The sequence below is a fragment of the Muscardinus avellanarius genome (assembly GCF_963383645.1).
Source record: "Muscardinus avellanarius genome assembly, chromosome: 18".
In the NCBI taxonomy this organism is placed as follows: Eukaryota; Metazoa; Chordata; class Mammalia; order Rodentia; family Gliridae; genus Muscardinus; species Muscardinus avellanarius.
The window spans coordinates 22,870,111-22,895,667 of NC_137804.1; the positions used below are offsets into that span (position 1 = coordinate 22,870,111).

The 25,557-nt window shown below is 36.6% G+C and overlaps 1 protein-coding gene across 2 annotated transcripts in view; it reads left to right on the forward strand.

Annotated features, from left to right (window-relative positions):
* The window catches only part of TBC1D5 (TBC1 domain family member 5), a gene marked incomplete at both ends in the record, with an annotated part of 350,595 nt that overhangs the window by 86,231 nt on the left and 238,807 nt on the right, over nt 1-25,557 (forward strand). For both annotated transcript variants that reach the window (XM_080715898.1, XM_080715899.1), the window contains 4 exons: nt 2,045-2,153; nt 3,642-3,731; nt 3,834-3,908; nt 6,004-6,071. In XM_080715898.1, coding sequence (XP_080572024.1) covers nt 2,045-2,153; nt 3,642-3,731; nt 3,834-3,908; nt 6,004-6,071 — 342 coding nt within the window. The remainder of the gene's footprint in view (nt 1-2,044; nt 2,154-3,641; nt 3,732-3,833; nt 3,909-6,003; nt 6,072-25,557) is intronic.

Here is a 25,557-nt window from a genome sequence, read left to right on the forward strand (position 1 = left end):
ACACACTTGTAATCCCAGCATTCCAGAGGCTGAGACCAGAGGATCAGGGTTAATGGATAGCCCCAGTTACTTAGGCCCTCTGCAACTTAGTAAGACCCTATTTCAAAATAAAGAATAAAACATAGGGCAGGGGTTGTAGCTTGGAGGTTGAATGCCGCTGGCTTCCATCCCCAGACCCATCAATCAATCAATCAATCAATAAGAGATTCTCTGATAAATTAAAGACCTCATTTGGAAACCAAAAACCTTAACAATAATCTCTTGGACTTTGAGCCACCTATTTTCCTTGAAAAGTATGCATTTTTCCTTGAAATTTTGTCAGATGTTATATTATTGAGAAGTAAACTGAGATAAATAGGAGATTTCATCTAATGGCATGCTTTACTGGAAATTGAAGGTCTGACACAGATTTAAATTCCAATTCTTGTTATAATTTTTAAAAGATTGTGAAATTATCAAAATGCACATGAATCAAGTTTTAATATGATGGATGGATGAGGCTATCCACTGTACTATTTTCTTCTATGGATTCTCAGGCATGTTTTGACAGCGTGAGGAGTCTGTAACATCAACAAATTTAATAAAAAATAAATGGGGTTAAAAAACAAGAAAAAAATCAAGTGAGCCAAAAGCATGAAGATGAGTTCCATTAATAATGCAGATGCAAATTAAAACATTTTTTTCTTGCTGATAGACTGAGGATATGACATTTCTTGTGGTGTGGTAGTGGTGACTCATTTCTTACAGCATGGGATTGGAGTATATATCCCATCTGGCATAGTCAGCCAGCAGCCACAGGCCCCTGTTTTCAGAGATGTGCTATGGCCAGGATGGTGGCAGTAGGGAATGTGCCCTTGTCTTTGATTGCTATTGTGGAACTCTGTGGAGATGCCTCTCGCCTTGTGCTTGGGTTTTTAACGTGACATGGGCAGTTGGTTATGTGCTGTGGTCACGGCTGAAAGCATACTCTGCAAGGTTGTCCTTTCTCAACATGAGTAGGGTCTGGCCATTGACAACTGTGTGTAGGAAGAGGACTGAGGGTATTAGTGGTTTTCCTTTTAGGAAGTTTCTCTTAAGAGAGTGCCTCTGGGGTTTCAGCTTCGGTAATAAATTTTAAATTATAAGTTAATTTTATTGTGGCATCCTGGAATTTGAGAGTAATTTCATGAAGCCGTTCTCTGCAGCCTCAACTGTTGACAAATGACTTTTAATGTTTAGTTTGGTGCAAGATGCTGGGAATATAGGTCTAATTCCTTTATTCAAACTCAGTAAATGGTTTGGGACAATTAATTTCCAATTGTTTCCCAGTAGAGCAGATTTACTTGTATATTAATGAGGCACAGGTGTTAGGCCCCTGGTGTCTGCATGCCTGGGAGGCATATTTCAGTTGTTTATCTACTCAGCCATAGGTACCGCAAGGTACTCAAGCTTGCCTTTAACAGTTTTTACAGTGAGGCTTTTTAATTTTTTGATGTTTTCTTCAAATTTGCCTGCACCTGTTAAAATTTTAAAACTGATCATGTAGAAAGAAGTTGCAGAGATTTCAATAGTAAATAGCACCAAGAAAGTAGTCTTCTATTATACTTAAATGCCCAGCTTATCACTAAAGAGAAACTGCTTTATTCAAACAGATATTCCATGTGAAAACCCAATGTAATCCAGAGTACACATTTTGCTCTGTATTTTTGGAGCAGTAATATCTGTGTCCATGGCTCAAACAGTCATATATTTATATTAATATCCCTTTTTTCTTGTTTATGCACTGAATTGCACTACCAGTCCTTTAGTGGAAATGGAATAGCCTCCACAGACATTATGAATTTCAGTAGCTGGCATAATTATAGCTATCTACATATTCATTAAATCTACAGAAGAACTGTGTCCAAAAAGACAGCCATGTGCTCAGAAACAGAACATAACTAAATATATACATTTTAAAAGTTGCATTTCTGAGACTTATTTAAAATTAATTTCCTGTAGCATTCCTCTCCAAGCGGAAGAATTTTAACAAAAGGATTTTCATGCGTTGGTTTCTTTCATATAGGAAAGAATGGGAAGAACTATTTGTAAACAACAATTACTTGGCAACAATAAGGCAGAAGGGGATTAATGGGCAGCTGAGAAGCAGCAGGTTCCGCAGCATTTGCTGGAAGGTAAGAAGAAAATATTTATTTACAGTTTGTGGTTGCAATATATCAACACATTACCTGATGCCCTGGAAGATTACTCATGCAGGGGATCAGTGAATTTTCCAAGAGACTTCACTTCCAGTGTTTTGGCCATCCCTGTTTATTTTTCATAGGACATTTACTAATAACTTGGAGTCACCTCAGTCCTCAGTCAGTAGTGCTGTTACAGGAATCTTTAGCCGTCATTACCTTTTCATTTCTTTATGGTAGTACAAATTTCAGAGCACCATCATTTCCTCACCTGGAGGCTTTTGTAGAAATTCAGGAAGCTGGCAATAGTGTGTGTGTGTGTGTGGGGGGGGTATCTCTCAGGTAACTGGGATACCAAGTGCCTTCATTTACTCATCCCCCCCTTTTCCATCTTAAAATGTAAACAGAAAAGATTTTTCACTTTTCTTTTGCTAGAAACACAAAGGGAAGAGTAACAAGAAGAAAAAGTAGAAGAAAATTGGGTCAGTCTCCTTCAGAGGGAAAGGTCATTGGTTACCAAAACTTATAAGGCTAATCTACAGTTATCTTTTTAATTGCTTTGAAAAATTGTCCCTTTTTGTTCTCCAAAACCAATTAATTTAGATTTAGACTCAATTTAAAAATATTTCTATCAAAATTTTTAGGGTTATGTGCATAAATTGAGCATATGACTCTGTACATGTAAAGACAGTAAGAAATCATGATATATGAGACAGCTATAGATTGAATAATTTAGATTTAATAATTAAAATACATTTTTTTTCTGTGAGATGCAGGCAGGAAAGATAGGAGGCCTGCTGCTAGAATATTTGTGTACAAATATTTGTGCCACACATCCACTCACTGTTGTTTTACTTTTAGTATCTTTCATTTGCTAAAAATAAGCCATAGTCCAGAATTTATTTAATATTGTCTTAAACTAAATATAATAATATTTGTCTGTCTAAGGGTGCTTGATTTCATGAGCTGATTGCCAGTTGCGTTACCCTGTCTGCTCTAGGGAGTAAAGGAGTTGCCTTTGCTTCTTAGGCTCTGTGTTCTGAGGACAGACTCCTCTTCTGTCCTTTACCTGCTTGTTTTAGGACATTACCTTAAACTTAGAAATTATTAATAAGAACCTTTGCTTTTTGATAAACCCCTGCCACTCTCAGTAAGATTAGAAAGTAAAATGGGAACTACCCTTGAACTTTGATGAATTTCTTTTCATTTTTCAGTATAAGTATGGAAGGGGTTTGATTCTGTTTTTATGGTACAGCTTTTGAGATCTTGCTTTTGGCTTTTGATTGCTCAGTTTTTAATTTTATGATTGTTTATTTCTTAAATATACCTAAATATAAATTACTGGGAATTGAAATGTTATGATTATGAAATATCATCAGTGCTCTATCTCTTCTAATTTTCAGGTGATTCTGTTTGGCCTAGTTTCATGTTACATTTCCTATATGATTTTTAAAAGTTTTTTTCTTTTACTTGTCTTAACAGCTGTTTCTTTGTGTTATTCCTCAAGATAAAAGTCAGTGGATAAGTAGAATTAAAGAATTACGAGCGTGGTATAGCAGCATTAAAGAAATAGTAAGTAAATAGTAAATGTAATTGATGTAGACCTTTTCTTATGTAGGCTTTAAAAATCTAGTATCATCTAACCTTTGTACATGTATTTTTTTTCTTTACCAGCATATCACAAACCCAAGAAAGGTTGTTGGCCAACAAGATTTGATGATCAACAATCCCCTTTCACAGGATGAAGGGGTAAAGTTCACCTTTATTCATATCTCAACCTTATTTATCCATAAGAATATGTGTTTGTAACTGTTTAAAAATCACTGTTGAGAGTTGGACATGGTGGTGCTCTCTTACAATCCTAGTACTTGGCGGCTGAGACAGGAGTATCACAGGTTCTAGATGAACCCCAGCAATATAGTGAGGCCCTTTGCAACTTACTGAGACCCTGTTTCAAAAATAAAAAATTAAAAAAAATAGGGAGGAGAGTGTAGACTGGAGGTAGAATGCCCCTAGGTTTAATCTCCAATACCAGCAAAACTGTTACGGTAAAACTTGTTACGGTGAAATATGTTATGGTGTGGGAATGTTATGGGTCTGGGGAAACTATTCCCGGGGAACCCTGCTAGGATCCCGGACACAATTTCCCCCAAACCACAACAAAACCAAAAAAAACCCAGAAAAACCATGGGTTCTTGTCCTAAGCTAAGAATAAATATGCATAGCTTGGACAGTTGCTGAAGATTTAAAGAAGTTTATTAAGAGATAAAAATACAGAGGATAGGTACAGCTCCATACCAGATTGGCATGGAGGGGTGAATCGAATGAATACACCAAAGGGATCACAAGTGGACCGGATTTTTATACCCATGACCTCCATCTTGTTTGTGTAATTCTGACTTAGTGAATATCCCTGTAAGGTACTTCCCCTTACCCTGTAAGGTACCACCCCAGCCATGTGTCGCAAGGTGTCTCCTTTCATGAAGGGCAAGGTCAAACTCTACTCCATCCTCCCTAGATCATCATGTAGATCTGTCTTTAGATAGAGAGAGGCCTAGTTCTCCTCTCCTAAGATCTGTCTTTTGATAGAGAAAGGCCTAGTTCTCCTCTCCTATTGACTTGTTCATTACTTTTAGCTAAGTCAATCTAAGTTTCAATAACTGTTTGCTTCCTGAAGAAATCCAAGCCTTTCTCCAGGTCTGCCGCCATTTTGACACAATTATTTGTTAAATATATTAATAATCAGAGCTTCCTCCAATCTTCCTAGGCCCTTCCCAATACTGGCACATGCACAAAACAACAACAAGTCACTATGAAAACAGTGTATTTCATGCCAAATATTTTATTTACATGTTTTTGTGAAACTTGACTGAATTAATTCTGTGTTGTATACATGCCATGTTCTAGGAAGTTTGTAGTTTATCTCTCTGGAAGGGCAGCACATAGAAGTGCACAGGTATGTAAGAAGTGAGGGTGAAATAGGAGAGTGTATGCAGAAGATAGGACTTTCTCCTCAAGGTCACAGAGGCAGTGGTGTGGCTAATCAAAGAAGGGCTTACCTGGCAGGACTAACTACCAGGAAGGAAGAAGTGATTCTTTGTGTCAAGTCTGTAAAGAAGTTTTAAAAACATCAGGAAAAGGGTTAAGCCTACCTCTACTCATATTCTAGTAGATTCTAGGACTAATTATTTCCTTAAATATATTTTATAACTTCTTTCTTCAATTATTGCTGTTCTAATCCCTGTTTAGCTGAGAATAGAAAAATAATCTCATTTACTATATAAATATTAGCATTTCTTTTTCCTGATACATATAATTAGTATAGTATAATCTTTGGTGTAGTACTATAAAATGTGAAGTAACTTTTAAAACTTCTCCAAAGATCTCATTTTTAAAACCTGCATTAGAGCCTATTTGACTATAAAACCAGGCTTCATAGAAGCCACTGCATATCTTTCTTACTGCATTGGAAATTCACGTCAGGTTCAAGGTGGGACCATTTGGCACATGGGTTCTGTTCTAAACCAGGTACCAGTTGTTGTTTTTGTTGTTTGTAGAGATTGTAGGAGGTAAAAAGAATCATTTACTTTATAGAGATAAGCAAAAATTTCTGAATATATATATAAAATAATGTCAAACTGGAAACATTGATGTTAGGGTAAGGCTATATTTTTTAGATTCAACTAGATTTTAATAAAGGTTATCCCAATCTCAGATTTTCTATTGAAACCTGAAAAGACAATTTAGAGAAGAATAAGTTTCAATCACATAAATTATTATGAAAGTCATAAAAGCCAAGCAAAGATCTGAGGCTATTTTAATTAGGTTATTCTCCTTATTTTAGAGTCTTTGGAACAAATTCTTCCAAGATAAAGAACTACGATCAATGATTGAACAAGATGTCACAAGAACGTATGTATAACTATGTTACTTTAAATAATTCAAGTCGGTGTTATTTCTTTGTAATTTTAGCAAAATGTAAATCCATAAAGGAGCCTTAATTAAATGTACTATTTTTGTTGTTTATTTTTTTTTATTTTTTATTTTTTTGGTGGTACTGGGGTTCCTGGAAGCCTTTCTACCTCCGGGCTACACTCCCAGACCTATTTTTACATTTTTATTTGGAAACAGGGTCTCCTAAGCCAGCACACGCGGCTGGCTTCGAACCCGCGCGATCCTCCTGTCTCTGCCTCCCAAGCGCGGGGATTACAGGCGTGCGCCACCACGCCCGGCCTATTTTTGTTGTTTTAATAGCAAAGTTTTTAACCACATTTTGATAAGATTATATACTATTCTTAAAATATAAATTTCTGTTTTCTTTTTCCAAATAAATTATCTTTGTAATATTAATGATCTTAAAATTATATTTAGTTTACTTTTTTATTTACTAATAATTCATTTGAAATCATTTGACTCTTTTATGGTTATATTACATAGCTATTATTTTGGTATTACTAGAAATTCTTACCTTTTGCTTTATGCATTTGAATTTGTTTCTGTCCAAATTATGTTTTAAATTGCAAACTATTATTCTTATCCTTTGCATTTCTTCTGAACCTATTCAGGATTACAACCAAACTCCTGTGTCAATCTACTCAGTCTTTATTGTGTAAAAGACTGATTTCTTATTTAGCACATAGAAAGTGTCCATTGTTTTTATATGTTGGACCTCATCTTTTGAGTCATGTGGTGGAAAGTAGGTGAAAAGTTTTCAGACACCCTAGGGTTAGTTCTAGCTAATATTGGCAGTAATTGTGGTAAATATTTCCCCTCCATTTCCTCTTCTTTACAATGGTTATAAAATTATTAATCCTCTAAGAGGAGTTTTCACAACTACAAACTGATTATTCCATGTTCAAAACATTTATGAGGAGGCCAGGCGTGGTGTTGTACGCTTATAATCCCCACCCTTGGGAGTGGAGACAGGAGGATCCCGCAGATTTGAAGCCAGCCTCGCTGGCTTAAGACACACTGTTTCCAAACAAAATATAAAATAGGTCTGGGACTGTAGCCCTGAAGTAGAAGGGTTCCATTCCCATTCCCAGCACTACCAAAAAAAAAAAAAAAATATATATATATATATATATATGTATATGTATATATATACATATATGTATATATATGTATATATGTGTGTATATATATGTGTGTGTATATATATGTATGTATGTATATGTATATATATATATATATATATATATATATATATATATATATATATATATATATATTTGTGACCAAAAGTATTTTGGATTTCTGACTTCTTTCAGATTTGGAATATTTTCATAGAGTTTACTAGTAATCTTAAAATTTTAAATCTGAGAACCCAAAAAACTTCCCAATCCGAGACATTTTGAACATCATGTCCACACCCAGAAAGTTTGGATTTTGGAACATTTTGAATTTTGGATTTTTGGTTTCAAGATGTTCGAATTAGTATATGTAGTGATAGCGGTTGAGTCAGTAGAAGTACTGGTATTTGGGATTGGCCAGGTATTTGCAGAGCCAGGCTTCCTTCAAGTCCTTCTGCAGCTTTCCTCATGTGCTCCTTTGCCAGTACAACTCCTACCAAATCTATTAAAATGTCAGAGTCTCTCTGGCTTTCTGAGATCCGTCTTTTCCATGTCCCAAGCTCTGAATAATCGGATGGTGTGGACTGCCACTAAGTTGCACTACATACTTAGCAAATGAAAATTTTTATTTTAAAATGAAAATAATTTAGTGGAATCATGGGTTTAGTGTTCCACAAAACTGCGGTTAACTGAGAGGTACATGGTGGCTCGTTTTAGTTAACTCAGCAGTAACCCATTTCCTTGGGAAGCTACTATCAGAGAGTTAGCTGGGAGTGCTTAAGCCTTATGACATCTAGAAAGTATAATACCATGGTATTGGCACATATGAGGTACACAGTAAATGAATAAAACAAAAGAAAGAATTGCTTAATTGATCATTTAAAAATCTAGTCAATGGCAGGCTTCATGAAAACAAAATGCCCAATATATATTGCTAACCAAGCAGGAAAGGTACCTTTTATTAAAAAAAAAAAAAAAAAAAAGTAGTAGGCCATTATCTCAGACGCATTGAAACTTGAGGTTGATCTATCTGACAAGGATTATCTATCTGTCTGCAGATGTGAAATGGCAAGGGAGAGCACAGGGCTCTGGTGCAGTTACATGCCCAGGGGTCAGAGGAGCCAGATTGGTGAAAAGAAATAGAAGAGAGGAGAAAATAAAACTTGAGAGCCAAAATAAGCCAGAGCTTATGCCTCTTTGTAGTTACATAATTTAAATGTTTCTGCTTTGCTATGTAAAAAAGTGTTACTTCTTGAGAGCTCTATTTTTTTAAACTATTTGATTATGTATTTTCTGGAGTTTTTTTGTTTTGTTTTTTAAAAGTACAAGATACACGTGCACATAATGCACTTACAGAACTTTATTTCTTTTTCTTAAAATTTATATCTGCTAGTATATCTTAATTAAAATGGTCAGCCAAAGATTCAAAGTCGGCAACTAGGAAAACCTATAGTTTACAGTATAAATTATCTAAAACACATTTTTCATCTAATCTGCAAATCAACACATAATATGATAGAATAAGACATATAGCTCAGAGAAGGTTATATGCAGAGTTACTTATTCTCCAGCATCTGTGATAAGGATTTTGATTTCTTAAAACTATACTGATTGGGCTGGGCGTGGTGATACTTTCTTGTCATCCCAGCATTCCGGAGGCTAAGACCAGAGGATTGCTGTTCTCTGACAGCCTCAGCTACTTAATGAGGCCCTTTGCAACTTAGTGAGACCCGCTTTTCAAAATAAAGAATAAAAAATAGGGCTGAGGGTGCAGCTCAGAGGTAGAATGCTCCAATACCGCAAGAAAAAAAAAAAAAACTATACTAATTGTCCTGTATTTTCCACATTTATCCTTTGTATTAAGGGAAACAGGCGGTGGTCAACAAAGAGGGTTCTATGATCACTGGACGGATGTGTATTTCCTTGTACTAAGGAGTGAGACAGCAAGCATTTATAGGTGAAAAGGGAAATTGATGAGGTGAGAATTAGAAATAAAATAGGGTAATAGGATAGTAGATGAAGAATGGCTAGAAAGATGGCTTCTTTAGGAACAGCAGCCAGAGAAGGCATCTCTGAGAAGATGACATTTGAGCTGTGAAAAGAATTTAAGATGCCACATGTGGTGTGCACACTTGTAATTTCAGTACTTGGGAAGCTGAGACAGGAGGATCACAGGTTTGTAGCCAGCCTCAGCTATTTAGTAAAGTCCTCTGCAATTTAGTGAGACACTGTTTCAAAATTTAAAAAAAAGAATAAATTCAGGCTAGGGGTGTAGCTCACAGGTAGAATGACCCTAGTTTCTACCCCCTGTACCACAAAGAAAAAAAGAAGAATTTAAGAACACCCATGGGAAGATCTTGGGGGAGCATCCCCAGGAGAGGAGCAGCTAGTGCAGTCTCCTCTCAGAGCAAACTAATAATCATGCTTCTTGTCTAATTCAAAAGTTTTTATGATTCCCAAGGGCCCGCAGAAGAATGGACTTGCCCAGCTTCTTGCGCACTCTCCCAGGTCCTTTTAGACCTTTGCTTCTGGCATTATGCCTTGGACAGGTTTTGTGCCTTCCACTTTCCCTGCATCTCTTTTGCACTCTCTCCTGCCAGCATGCTCCTTCCCTCCACTTCCTGGAGATCTGAGTTTGTCACCACCTTGCCCTTGACATGTTTTCTAGTCTTTACAATTGCAAATATTTTGTGTCTTTTGTGTGTTCCATAGATTTTTTCTTAAAACTTTTTAATGATAGGCTTTTTTTTTGGGGGGGGGTACTGGGGTTCCTGGGAAGCCCTTTAGCCCTTTTACTTCCCGGGCTACACTCTCAGACCTATTTTATACTTCTTTATTTTTGGAAACAGGGTCTTCGAACCTGCACAGTCCTCCTCTCTCCGCCTCCCAAGCGCGGGGATTGCAAGCGTTGCCACCACGCTCTGCAAATAGGCTTTCTTTTGATTAGTCCTTCTTGAGGCTTATTTGCCAGTGCATTAAGTACTGTTATATGAATTTCTCAGGGAATTAGGCACTGGAAATACTAAGATAAAGATGATATATACATACCTGTAAGAAGCTCAAAGTTGAACTAACAAAATGACAGAGCAGGGGTGTAATGGTTAATTCAGGACAACTGGTGCCACAGTAGAAGTGGTGTGTGCAGGACTGCTGAGGTCAGCCAGGGCTCCCCACCTGGTAAGCCCCGCAGGGCAGGGCCACCTTCACTGTTGTCTCACTCCACACTGCCAAGGTGATGCTTAGCGAAAGATCCCTGGGTGTGCTCCTTATCACTAACCATCCCTACTCAGTGTTAGTTGTATTCTCTGACATTTTTTCAGTCTTCAGATACATGAACACACTTCACAAAGATACTTCAGTGATCAGCATTCTAGTCCGAGTTTAAACAAGATAATTTGATCTTCTGAGCTGTGCTTTTGCTCTCATTATTGAGTTTACTTGTTCTGAATATGTTACTATATTAAATATCTCTTTCCTCTTCAACTAATTTTTAATATTTCTTTTATGCCACTAACCTTTTTGTACCTCAAAGGGTTTTGCATTCATTTCAATTAATTGTTCCTTATCTTAATCTACTGAAAAGTATAATAATCAAAAGGTAAGTCAAGGAATTTCCAATTTATAGTACTTTAAACTTAGAACTTGAGTACTCGATTCTGAAAATTTTTTGCCACATTTCAAAAGCTCTAACATTAATACTGAATTTCAGTGTTATTCAAAATGAAAGGAAATAATGAGTTCAGGATAAAATATTGTTTCCATAGTAGATGCCAAAGAAGTGTGTTATTGGGTCTACCAAGGTCTATTCTAAAAATACATACATAAAATATATACATTTACGTGTATATAACATATATATACATATAATGTGTATATACACATACATGCAGACAACATCTGTTACATCATTTGCAGATTAATATACTTATAAACTATTGCCATATATTTTCATCTTTACTTCAAATGTGTTCTTCTTCTCTCTTGAATTAAATTTTTGTTTTTGGTACTGGAAGTTGAACCCAGGGGAACTGTACCTCTGAGCTATACCCTCAGCCCTATATATTTGTTTATTTTTTTTATTAAGCAAGGTCTCTCTAGGTATCTGAGAGTCTCCCTGTGTTGCTGAGGTATCCCTCTTACTTGCAATTCTCCTGTCTCAACCTAAGTCCTGGAATTGCAGACATGAGTCAACCCACCCCACCTTTGATTTATTTTCATCCTCTTAACTAAATAATTAAAAACGTTTGGTAACCTATTTGATATGCTAGTAATCATCTTTAATTTTTCAAATTTTTGTGGTTCTAGTTAATTGTAGTTAACATTTCAGGTAGCTCATTACCTTGTTTCTTTTCTGAATCTCCATATCTCCCTGTTGTGGTTAGATATGTTTTTTTTTTTTCTTCTGTTTGTTTGTGGTGCTGGGGATTGAACACAAGAGTATTCTGCCTCCAAGCTACACCCCCAGTCCTATTTTATTTTTTATTTGGAAATAGGTTGTCACTAAATTGCTGAGAGCCTTGTTAAATTGCTGAATCTGGCTTTGAACCTATGATCCTCTTGCCTCAGCTTCCCCTGTACTGGGATTATAAAAGGGTATGCCACCATGTCCATCTTAGTCTCTTTATAAAAGTTGCAGTGTTCTCATTTCAATGCTTCCTTTCATTAACCATTCATATATGGGCTAAGCTTCAAATATTTAAGCAAATTTTGTATCCTCCCCTTTGTAAAAATCTTGTCATTTGCTATTTTGAGTATTCATTAATAATTACTAAAAATCAAAATCTCTTTTTAAACTATAGATGTGTGCTATCCAGTCTGTTAGGCATCGGGCTCATGTGGCTGTTTAAATATAAATTAAAATTAGATAACATTAAAATTTTAATGTTCATTCACAGTAGTCATAGTCAAGAGCTAAAACCTACTGTCTTGGATAATGCAAATACAGAACATTTCTACTACTACAGAAAAGTCCAGTGGACAGCACTGTATAGATAATTCATTGGTATATTTTTTATATAAGATATAATGTGAAGCTGGGCATGGTGGTACACGCTTTTAATCCCAGCATTCCAGAGGCTAAGACAGGAGGATTGTGGTTCGCAGACAGACTCAGCTATTTAGTGAGGCCCTCCGCAACTTAGTGAGACCCTTTTTCAAAGTAAAGAATAAAAAAAATAGGGAAGGGAGTGTAGCTCTGAGGTTCCATCCCCAGACCTGAAAACAAAAACAAAATATAATACGAATATGTATATTTGACTATTATTAATATCATTATTATATTTATTTTGTGTATATGTCATGCCTGGAATTGAATCCAGAGGCATTCTACCTTGGAGCTATACCCACAGCCCTTTTTTATTTTATGTATGTATGTATGTATGTATGTATGTATGTATGTATGTATGTATTTTGCAGTACTGGGGATGGAACCCATGGGCATTGTACCTCTGAGCTACATCTCCAGCCCTATTTTATATTCTTTGCTTCTTTCCTTCTTTCTTTCCTTCTTTCTTTCTCCTTCCCTCCCTCCCTCCTTCCTTCCTTCCTCCCTCCCTCCCTCCCTCCCTCCCTCCCTCCCTCCCTCCCTCCCTCCCTCTCTCTCTCTCTCTCTCTCTCTCTCTCTCTCTCTCTCTCTCTCTCTCGGTACTGGAGTTCCTGGAAACCCTTCTCCCTCCGGGCTACATTCCCAGACCTATATTATATTTTTATTTGGAAACAGGGTCTCTTAAGCCAGAGGCTTTGAATCTGCTGGATCCTCCTGTCTCCGCCTCCCAAGCAGGGGGATTACAAGCATGCACCACCACCCCTGGCTATATTCTTTATTTTTGAAACAGTGCCTCACTGAGTTTTAAAGCACCTCATTAAGTAGCTGAGGCTGTCTACAAACCACGATCCTCCTCACTCAGCCCCCCACGATCCTCCTCTGTCAGCCCCCCAAATGTTAGGATTACAAGCATGGGCCACCAGGCCCAGCTCTTTTTATTTTTTTGAAACAGAGTCTCAATGAGTTGTAAAAGGCTTCTCTAAGTAGCTAAGGCTGTCTGTGAACTGTGATCCTCATTCTCTGCCTCCCCTATGCTGATATTACAAGCATACGCCACCATGCCCGGCCCTTATTTTTTGTTTTGAGATAGGATCTTGCTAGATTGCATAGAATCTTGCTACATTGCTAAAACTGGTCTTGAACCCACTATCCTTCTCTCTCAGCCGCCCAAGTACCAGGATTACAGGTGTGTGCCACTGTGCCTGGCTTACATTTTATTTTTTATTCATGTTGAACATATAAATATATACTACATATGTTCTTTCATTTTCTTTTTCTCCTTCTGAGAAAACTCCATGAATTTTTATTTATTTATTTATTTATTTATTTATTTATTTATTTATTTATTTTTGCAGTATCAGTGATGGGACCCAGGAGCATTCTACCTCCGAGTTATACCCCCTGCCCTATTTTATATTCTTTATTTTGAAACAGGATCACACTGAGTTACAAAGGGCCTCACTAAGTAGCTGAGGCTGGCCATAAACCATGATCCTCTTGTCTCTGCCTCCGAAATGGTGGGATTACAAGTGTGCATCACCACGCACGGCTCGGGGTTTATATTTTATATAAATTTTTGGTCAAATGTAGTTCTTTTTGTTACATTATAATAGGCAACTGATAATGAGACTTTTTGAAAAAAATACGTTAACAGTATAAAGAATTGATTTTATAGAGTTTATATATAGAGAGATAATAATGATAAGTAACTTTTTTTTTCTCCCCAAATAAATTTAATACCAGGTAGAAGCGCAGAGAGACTCCAGTGGAGGAATTGAGGAGCTTAGGGAAGGGAGGAAGGGAGGAGGGGGACAGAGACCTAGAGAGTATAAGTCAAATAAGGCTGTGTCTGTACACAGAATTATCCCCATCTCAGTGACATGTATGGGGAGGGAAGGGGGGACAGCACTCAGAGGGAAGTACTCCAAGCATTGTGTGCTTATGTGTTTCTATAACTGCACACCCCGATATGATGTATAATGACAATGCACCAAATTAAAGAAAAGCTTAAAGACCATCTCCCCCTCAGTTCCCACTTTGGCAGAAATACTTCCAGTGCCTTGGCCCATTCCTGGTCACACTTTACAAAGTTCAGATGTCCTAAATGACAAAATCTTTTAAGCCATTTCTTCCAAGCCCATATTTTATTTAAATAAAAAAAAAACAAATTCCTCAGGGAAAGGAGGATTTTACAAGCAATTTTAGAGCAGAATTGATTTTGGTGTGTGTTAATGCAGACAATCTGCCCAGTGTTAAAATGTTAAGGAGAAAAAAAAAATACAAGCTGCCATATTCGTGTGATCACACCAAAATAGCAGCTTGTATTTATATTTTCAGTCTCCTTGAGGTGGACTGCAGGCACACATGAATGAGTGGATGTACTTGGTGTTGTGTTGTGATTTTATTTAATGCAGGCAAAGTACATGCTTGTGCATGCACGACCAGCCCTCACATATGCACTTGTTCACAGCCGAGAAAGCGAAAACTACAACACAAGCCGCTCTCAAAGAGTTGTCGGCAACCTATGTGTGTGTTTTAAATAGTAAAGAGGGGGAAACAGATTTTCAGGAATACAAGAAACAGTTCTGTCCAATGGCCTACAGTCCTTCCTCATTTCATGTTAAAATACAAACAAAAATAATTGTTATTGTTGCTTATATTTAGAAAATGTATTTTTCCATACTGATCTTGTTTTTAAAGTATATATTTCCCATTTATGCTTCAGATGTGTATGCAAATTCTTAGCATACATTTATTATAATTTATGAGCTTTTAAAAAACCTTTAGATTTTTTTTTATCAGTATTTGAATGAAAATACCAGTTTTTTTGCTGCAGACCATACATTTGCAGTGCCTTGATTAGCATCTAGCTGCCCCCAGTCTCTGAGATTTGGGAGCCGCAGCACCTGGAGGACAGCATAGTAGTATTACCCTCAGCTCCAGTTAAGTCTGCTTTGTCAAATGACTCTGGGCATTGCAGAACCAAAGAGCTCCAGATGTCAAGCTCTGCTTGGCCATGCCAGTGGCTACCCCTGAACTCCAGCCTGGCCTGCTCTCTCCCAATCCTCCCTCCTCTCATCCCAACCCTCTGCTTAGTCTTCTTGACTGTTTGGTGGCTTCAACTCCTACATTCCTTCTTAGACCCTTGCGCTCCCTAAGGTTCTCTGGGGGTTTGTCATCACAGCAGCTTTCTACTTTCTTGCCTTTGACTTATAAAAATCAGTTTTCACCTTCTCTCTAAGGCCTTGAGAGCTGTGTGTTGGTCTTTCCCTAAGTGCAGAGGCAAACTCTGTTGAGGATTTTCTACTACTTACCCTTCCAACCTCAGTCATCAAGTGTATAGATTTTTCCTTTTCATTGGCTTTTTTGTTGCTTTGTATGTGTGTTTGTTCATTTAGTAACTGCTGCATAAGAAATTCTTTTTCTTCCTTTGTGGATGATTCCACCATTCTTTCTATTAAATTAAACATGTTTGTGTTCTTTTCAAGCAACTGGTTGGATTTAATTTCCCAGCTGCCTTTTCAGTTAGTGTTAGCCTCATGCCTGAGTGGTAGGTAACCAATGGATTATGCACCACCTCTGTTGTAGAAGCTGAAGAGAACAGCCCCTTTCTTTTTCATGTATTATGCATATTTTATTTCAATTATCTTTTGAAACTATCTGTCAATTTCTCTTTGGTCTCCTAGAGTTCTAAGTTCTTACGCTGTGCACGCACATCCTCCCCTGTCACAGCATAGCATGTACGTTGTTGGTGATCATCTAGTTAAATCTTCTTACTCTTGAAGATGAAAATTTGAAGATCCAAAAGTATATGACTTACGGAAGCAAATATATCTTATCTTGATCCTAAAATGGAAATGGTCATTTTATTACTCGATAATTTATGTCAGTTTTGTTTGCTTAGACTGAAAACCTCCTCACTTTAAAAAAATTTAATACTTGAGTGTGAAAATCAATATTTGAAGCATATAGGAGAGAAATGTAAATGAATGTCTCATACCTTTTTCAGAAAGAGATGGAGACTAAATAAAAGATGTGTTTTGCCCTCTGAATTCACATATTCTGCTGCAGTGTTTTTCAACTTTGGGAATATTGACATTTTGAACCAATTAGTTTTTTATTAGGAGAGCCATTAGATACAGGGTAGGCTGCTTTGTACAGTGCAGGCCTGATGCCTTCCTGCTTGAAGTTCTATGAGACACTTTTAAACTCTTTCTGAAGGCCTTTTCATCTGAGAACTTTGTGAGGTCCTAACAAAGGGTTTTACATCTTTAATCATGTTTTTCTATCTGTGTCCTAGCTTTGATATTGCCCCAAACCTGTGTCTTAACATTAGCATCATTTGCTAATAGCTAAGAATGAGAAAAGCTTTATTTTAAAACCCAGCAGGTTTTAGCACTTTTATGCTTACAAATGATTCCTTTTGCTTTTCTCTTCTTCTATTCTTGTTTCAGTAACAAAAATAAACCAGGTAGGTCTTTCAGCTCTGAGTATCTCCTTAGCTAGGTCACTCAATCTGTTAGAACATGTTTATCTTTCATATGATCAACTTCCTGCTGCTACATAATATAGAACTCCTTTCCTCCATTTTTCCTCTACGTTTTCTTCATCTTCATTTAAGCCCTCACTGGCAGCCTTCTCCCAGATGGTCTGGCTCTACCCAGCAGTCTTCTATGCTCTGCCCTTTAGTTGGTCAGCGACACTCTCCTGATGGTCCATTTAGCTCCATCCAAGTGCTTTAGACATTTCGACAACATATTTTAGTTGTTGTTTTCTTAATGTCACCTCTTTTGCAGGTTTCAAGACCTCTATTAATTATTTTTAGCTCTGTGAATACATCAACCAAAACTTAATGGCAACTTAGAGCAATAATCTTTTATTATTTCACAGTTGCCACTGATCAGTAGTTGGAAGCAGTTTAGTAGTTTGGAAGCAGCTTAGCTGGGAAGTTCTGGCTTAGGAGCCTGTCATCAGATTTCAGTTGGGTATCCTGGAGCTGCAGACATTCCGTGGCTTTCCTAGGGCTGCAGTACCCAGACTGCTTCTTACTCACTTACATCTCTGTATGGGACTTCACGAGGGTCCTCCTCCAGAGGTGACTTCTCTAGAGCAAACGACCCAGAAAAGAAAGCCAAGTAGAAGTGATGTCTTTTTCATGCCATATATAACCTCAGAAGGGAGGGGTGTCTGAGAATTCTCTGACATTTTAAAAACCACCAGAGTCTGCATATGGCTTGCCTCATCTCCCCAGTGGTATTTTTCATTCTCTCCACCTGGAGGGGGAGATGTGCACAGGGACCTGCAGGGTGAAGTAGAGTAGACTTTTGTGTTCACAGGTAGCCTCTGTTCTTACTCCATTGGTCAGCAGTCAGTCACATGGCTGCAGCTCACTGCAAAGGAAGTTGGGAAATTAATCCACCCTAGGTGCCTGAAAGAACTTAAAGCATGTCAGCCGCATAGAGACAATGGTGCAATGATCCACAACGGGTGAAAATGAATTTGACGTGTGTGCTTTCATTCTATAGCAAACTTCTTAAGAGTTTGGCTTAATGTTTCAGTTTTACTTTATAAACACAATAAATAACAATAGTAAGGTATTCTAGTTATTTGGGGGCTTAATAGTGTCATCAGCTCATTTACAATTTTGAATGAGCACTTGTTTTGGTTTTCTGCTTTTGGAATACGGGTGTAGCATCAGTTATTGTTCCTTCAAGTCCTTCTGTGCTTCTTTGTCCTACTGCACCATTATAAACCCTCACCAAGGGCTTTATTTTTCCCCTTGGGGCATCTTATTGAATACTTGCATCTTCAGTAATTCATCTGGGCCCAATGCTTTGTCTGTTTTAATACTTCTAATTACCTAATTATGTGCTATAATGCAGTGACAAAGCCCTTTGTCATTTCACTCTTTTCTTAACCCTTTTCTTTCTTAGGAAATATTCTTTATGACTCTTCTGTTTTGAGAAGGTGAAAAATATTTTATTTTTCTTTACCCGTTTTTAAATGAGATTTATTTATAATATGTGAGTTTAAAATAAGATATTAGAGAGCTCAAATTGGGCAGTATCTCAAGGTTAAAACTCCCATTTCAAGGATTTTCTTCAGCTGGGAATGTTACACATTTTTTAAATGCCAATACTTAAGAGGCTGAGACAGGAGGATCGTGGGTTTGAGGCCAGTCTTAGCAATTTAGCCAGACTCTCAGAAACCTAGAAATAGAAAGTCCCTGTTTAAAAAGAAAAAAAAAAAAAACCTGGGGGTGTAGCTTGAAGGTAGAATGTCCCTGGGTTCAAATCCCCAGTATTAAAAAAAAAAAAATGTAGAAGTGGAGACTGGTAACAAGAAAACCTTAGTTTTAATCCATACTCTTGAGTCATTTCCTAATCTAGGTTTGAATTTCCTTACCTGTGGGATTATAATGAAGAGTAGGACAATGACTGTCATACCCTAGCATCCACTTTTCATTATAGCTAGTCCAGATATTTCCCTGGATTCTGTTTATTTTCTGCATTATGGTAGACCAGTGGTTGAGTATCTTTCCAGCTAACTCCCAGCAGGCACCTGGGTTCCTAGTTATTGGGGCTCCAAAGTAGCCATTTAGTTACCCTCCTCATTCACCCCAACACACTGCAGTCACGTGAGAAGATGTCCAAAAGGCAAATAGAATAGTCTGTTTGTCATAAACTACTTTTGAGACAGAGGCAGTGTATATTCCATCATTAATAGACCTTAATGTAATCAGATGCCCATAACTATCTACCAACCAAGTGTAATGAAAGTGAACACGAATTTTTAAATTCTGATGAATTGTATTTAAGAATAGCTAAAAATTGATGAAAGAACCTTTTTCTATATACAAGTATATTATATAACAAAGGAAGGAAACAAGATGATAGAAGTATAGTCTGCCCAATTTTATGACGTCTAATGAATTCATCGGTCTCCGCAGTGATTGTGAGTGGTTGTCAGCATTACATCAGGAGGGAGAAGCTACTGTCATGTGCTTCCCAAGGAAAGGACACAACACTAACTGCTCTGGGTATCTGTTGCTACATTGTGAACCACCCCAGTGCTTACTAGCAATGCCATTTATTGTGTAGATAAAGCTAGGACTTGGGCAGCTTCAGCAAAACATCTCATCTCTGTGCCACATAGTGTTGCCTGGGGCAGCTTGAAGGCCAGGGGCTGGAATCATCTCACCAGATCATGGCTGTGGCTACAGCTGGCTCTCAGCTGAGACCTCCGGTGCTGTGGCTGGAACACTCCACGAGGCCTTCCCCATAGACTTGCTTGGCTTCCTTATGTGATGGTGGCTTGGTGAAAACGGTGTCATAGTATCTCTTCCCCTGCATTAAGTTTGTGAGAAACTGGTCAGTAAGACCAGAAAGTATTTTAAGGAAAGGAGCATTAGATTCTTCCCACCTGTCTATGAGAGGAAAAGAATTGGTGAATCTGTTTTTCAAAACATCATATCAACCATGAAGTGTCTTGTTGAAAACTTAAACCTTAATCTGATTAAATCTTAAGACATAACTATCAATTTATAGGAAAAACAGGGAAAAAAGGAATTTGTTAAATAACACATGATATAGAATAAATTATATTTAGAATATAGGAAGTTTCTATAGGCTAACCAAATAGAAAACAAAAAGAGAAAAAATCTATCAAAGGAATCTTAAAGAGAATTGTTGATAAGCTATAATATATTGACAGATGTTTCTTAGCTCTTGAATTAAGTGTTAAATTTTCTTTTTAGAAACGTCACAAAAATTTGAACATTGTATGTTGTTATACTTTTATTTGTCTATTATAGTATTACATAAGAATGTATTTCATAATGATAATGCATACAGCTACATAGTATTGAACTTTCCCCAGCTCCCACCCTTAAGTAGGATTATTAGTGGATTATATTTATTAGTAGTAGTGCTATAATGATACCACATTTATGTTTTCAGAGTACTTATATTTTAGTAATGTATATTACAATATGTATAGGTATAGTGATATATGGGATTATCTTTGAAATAATGTAACACTGGTAGAGGATGTATTTAAAAGAATTGATCAGTAATGAAGCTAGATGATGGATGGATTGAGATTCAGTCTACTCTTTTATAAATGTTTATTTCATAAGGAGGGTTTTCTGAAACTATATTGAAAGCTACTATTTAACACTTTGGTTTAAGATAGAAAGCAAAGATTACAGCCAAACTTTTACACATCTCATTTTTTCTCTATCATAGATTCTTATATAGGTTTGATAATTATATTTAATACAGTTGTGGTCCTTTACATTGTATGTATTTTTATAATTGTTATGTACTGAGAAATTATAGTTATATATGTTTATTAGATACAAAGTACTATTAGGAGTTTTTAAAACAATGTAGAATGATTATCGTCTTTTTCTTCCTATCCGTTACCTCAAAATTTGACATTTTTTGTGATGAGACATTTGAAATTTTTACTGCCTTTGATATTGAGATGTATAGTACTCAGTTATCAGCCACATTCACCATGCTATGTAATAAATTTTTTAAAAAATCAAACTTATTCCTCCTGAGGTTTTGAGCCCTCTGACGACCATCTCCTTATTCAAATGGTCTAACATCTTACATCTCGTAGCCATCACTTCAAACTCCCCTTCTACTAATTCCATTGTTTTAGATTCCACATACAGGTGAGAACGTGCAGTATTTGCTTTTCTATTATTAGCTTGTTATTTCACATAGTGTAATACTTTCAGTTCAAATGACAGAATTTATTCATTTTTAAGGCTAAATAGTATTTTGTTATGTACACACACACACACACACACACACACACACACATCACATGTTTTTATCCATTCATTCACTGATGGCCACTTAGGTGGATTCCATACTTGGTTATTGTGAATAGCCCTGCAATAAGGGTAGAAGTGCCAAAATTTCTTTAACATACTAATTTCGAATATTTTTTATAAATACCCAGAAATGGGATTACTGGATCATATGGCAATTCTACTTGTATTATTTTGGGGAGCTTCCACACAGTTTCCATATGCCTGTACTAATTTACACTCCCACTGAAAGTGTACCAGGGCTCTTTTCACATCCTTAATAACATTAGATGTCTTTCATCTTTGTGATAATAGTCCTTCTGACAGTTGTGAGGTGATATCTCACTGTGGTTTTACTTTGAATCTTCATAACTGTGGGTGATGTGGAACATTTTTCATTTATCTCTTAAGCATTGTACGTCTTCATTTGAAAAATGTCTGGTTACATGTATAACCTATTTCTTTTTTTACTGGAGTATGTAGTCATACAACTTAATTGGATACAAGATGGTGGAGCCCATAACCTATTTATTAATTGCATTATTTGTTTTTTTTCCATAGAGTTGCTAGCATTCCTGATTATGTATGTGTTTACTTATTTGGTACTGGGATTGAACCTGAGGCTTTCCACAGCTGCATCCCCAGCCTCAGTGTTTTTTTCTTTTTTCTATTGTATTTTACTATTTATTTATTTATTTATTTATTTATTTATTTATTTATTTATTTATTGTACTGGGGATGGAACCCAGGGACATTGTACCTCCAAGCTACACCCCCCAGTCCTATTTTTTTTTAAGTATTTTTATTTTTTGAAACAGAGTTCCACTGAGTTGCAAAGGCACTCACTAAGTAGCTGAGGTTGTCCGTGATCCTCGGGTTTCTGCCTCTCAAATGCTGGGATTACAAGAATGTGCCACCACACCCGGCCTCCCAGGTTTGCATTTTGACAAAGCCCACTTGTCTTATTGCATGTTTGTTGCCTGTGCTAAGGTAAATGTGTTATTTTTCACCCTGTTTTCTTCTAGTAGTTTTAGAGTTTCTGGTTTTATGTTCAAGTCTAACTGATTCTGAGTTGATTTTTGTGCATGATATTATTTCATTCCTCTGCATATGGATAGGCAATTGTCCTAACATCATTTATTGAAGAAGCCATTCTTTTCCCATTGTATATTCTTGGCACCTTTATAAAAAATCAGTTGAGCTGGACATAGTGGCACATGCTTGTAATCCCAGTATGTGAGAAGCTGACAGGAAGATCACAGGTTTGAGGACAGCTTGAGCAACTTAGTGGGACCCTCGGCATTTTAGCAAGACCCTGTTTGCAAATAAAAAAATAAAATAAGGCTGATGGTGTAGCTCAGAAGTAGAATGCCCTTGGGTTCAATCTCCAGTACCACAAAATATGTAGATAGATAGATAGATAGATAGATAGATAGATAGATGGAAAGCAATTGAGCGTAGATGTTTTGTGTTATTTCTCTGTTCTCTAGTCTGTTCCACTGGTTGATGGGTCTGCCAATTTTATTTATTTATTTACTTTTTTGTGGAACCAGGGATTGAACCCAGGGGCATTCTACCTCTGAGCTATACCTGTAGCCCAATTTTATTCTTTATTTTGAAATAGGATCTCACTAAGTTGCAAAGAGTCTCACTAAGTATCTGAGGCTAAAGCTGGGCATGATGGCACATGCTTGTAATCCTAGTACATGGGAGGCTGAGATAGGAGGATCACAGGTTCAAGGCCAGACTCAGCTACTTAGTGAGGCTAAGTACTTCATTTACATTAGAGAATTTCCCTCTTTCCCCTTCACATCCCCCCAGTTAGGTCGCCTTATTTGCTCATCTATAGAATTTCCTTCTTTTTCCCTAGCTTCTGCAAATTAGGGAGAACATCTGATGTCTTATTTTTGGGGACTCAACATAATGTCCTCCAGTTCCATCCATTTCCCTGTAAATGATGTAATTTTGTCCTTCTTTATGGATGAGTAAAATTCCATTGTGTACATATCCCATAGTTTTGTAATCCATTTATCTGTTGATGGACATCTTGGCTGGTTACATAGTTTGGCAATGGTGAATTGCGCAGGTATGAACATAGGCACACATGCATTAGTTTGATAGTTTGGTTTCCTTTCTTTTGGGTAGACACCCAGAAGTGGTATTGCTGGGTCATATGGTAAGTTCACTCCCATTCTTCTCAGGATCCTCCATACTGTTTTCCAAAGTGGTTGCACTAATTTGAAATCCCACCAGCAATTCATTAGTGTTCCTACATCTCTACATCCTTGCCAGCATTTGTTGTTCCTGTGTTTTGAATGATTGCCATTCTGATTGGGGTTAAATGAAATCTCAGGGTAGTTTTGATTTGTATTTCTCTGATTGCCGATGATGTTGAGCATTTTTTCATACATTTATTGGCCATTTGAATTTCTTTCTTCATGAAGTGTCTATTTAGTTTGCTTGCCCATTTTTCTATTGGGCTATTTGCTTAGTGCTGAACTTCTTGAGTTCTTTGTAATTCTAGATATTAGTCCTCTCTTTTGGAGGAGTAGTTGTCAACAATTTTCTCCCATTCTGTTGTCTCTTGGTTGAGGTTCTTGATAGTTTCCTTAGCTCATCTTTTTTGAAGTTACTACTATTCCTTTTTTTTTTTTACATGAAATTGTAGTTATTGTTGATTTTCTAGAATATTATGTTTGTTGAATCCAAATCAGATCAGTATTTTATGTTTTTTATTGTTGTTTCAGAAGCAGGTTTGCCTTTCAAATGAGAGCTGGTTTAGACTATGTTGTGATTAACTATCCTGAATCAATGCCAGCTGGTATGGAGAAAAAGGAAAGTCTAGAAGTCTTAATGGAGGATAGGGAAGCTATTGTGAAATTTATAGCATAGAATTAATTCAATTTCTAGAGCTACTCACTCTACTTTACCTTCTTACATCTAATGCCTGTAAATGTAATGTCTTCCGGCATACACACTGACGATAATAATAGTAATTACTTTTGTAGTAAATATGTTATTGTTCAGCTATGTTTACCAACCTTCTGAGCTAAGTTCTTCCGTGTAACTCTACAGTCATGAAATTTGAAAGTGAAGGGTCATAGGTTTTCTCGCATCTGTAGGCAGCAATCTAGACACTAGAGAGATTTCAGATAATGGAGGAAAAACTCAATTGTGCCACGGAGGTCGTCTAGTGGGAAGGGGTGAGGAGGGAGAGAGAATCAATGAGGGAATTGCATTCATTGAAATTATGTTCATTTGTGAGAGTACCAATGTTGATTTCAGTACTCTGTATGGGGAAGGAGGGAACTAGGAGGGAGTTAGGGGAAAGCCCACCAAGGGCTGTGTGCATGTATGTCACTACCACTATGAACTGCATTATGACGTGGGACTATACTGTACCAATAAAAATATAAAAAAATAAAAAGTTAAAATAAAGTCACCAAATTTTACTTAAATGTATTTCTCTGACACATGTGTAACCACTAGAGGGACGGAATCATACAGTACTGCTGGTCAGCTAACTGCCCAGATAGATTGGCACAAGTGTTCACTCTTCTCTGCTGCAGTTTCATTGCCAGTCAGGCTGAGTGTTGGATATGATCATCTTCTAAGTTAACGAAAACTTGGCTTTCAGTTCTTTTTCCAGCTTCTAAAATAGCATAAACTTTTACTCATCTTTGAGAACTTTTTGATGTCTTTCTGCCTTATACTTATTTGATGCTATGAATTTTTAAATCAGAATATAGATAATAAGTCATACTTTTCTAAAAAGGAAGACATTATAAAATTTTATAATTTGCACTTTGGTATTGTAGAATTGCCGATGTGCTTTTGTGTAAATGTGCTGTATCTGCCTAATGCACATTTTCAAATGATTGGATATTTTCAAAAATACAATTTAATTATCTGCCTGCAGTTTACTTTTGTAGATCTCTAGTTTTAATCTGGCCACTGGTTTGTATGCATTTTCATGGAACCATTACTTGGTATACAATATTATTTACATTTCAATCTTTTAGCTGTTAATCTCTTACTACATAGTTATGGAATATTTGTTGCAAAGTATATGTAGTGATCTTCATTAATTTCTTCTATGATACATTCATGTTGTAGGAGTTAAACACTATTTGACTGTGTCAATATGCTTAGAAAATTTCCAAATTAATAGGTGAGGAAGAGGACATAGAAAATCATAAAGCCCATTATGCAAATCTTTGATCATGGTCCCTATTTAAAGACAAGGCTAAATTAATGTCATATAAATGATGAATCAGGAGAGAGAATTCATCTCTCAAAGGTATTATTCTATTCTTACCTTATTGACTAAGTTTCCTCAAGAAATTTCTCTACAACAATTTATTTTATTAACTACTTACCTGTTTTTCATCCTGATTGCTTTAATTTGGAATAGTTGACTTTCTAATATCTCAGCAACTTTTTTTTGTCTCAAACAAA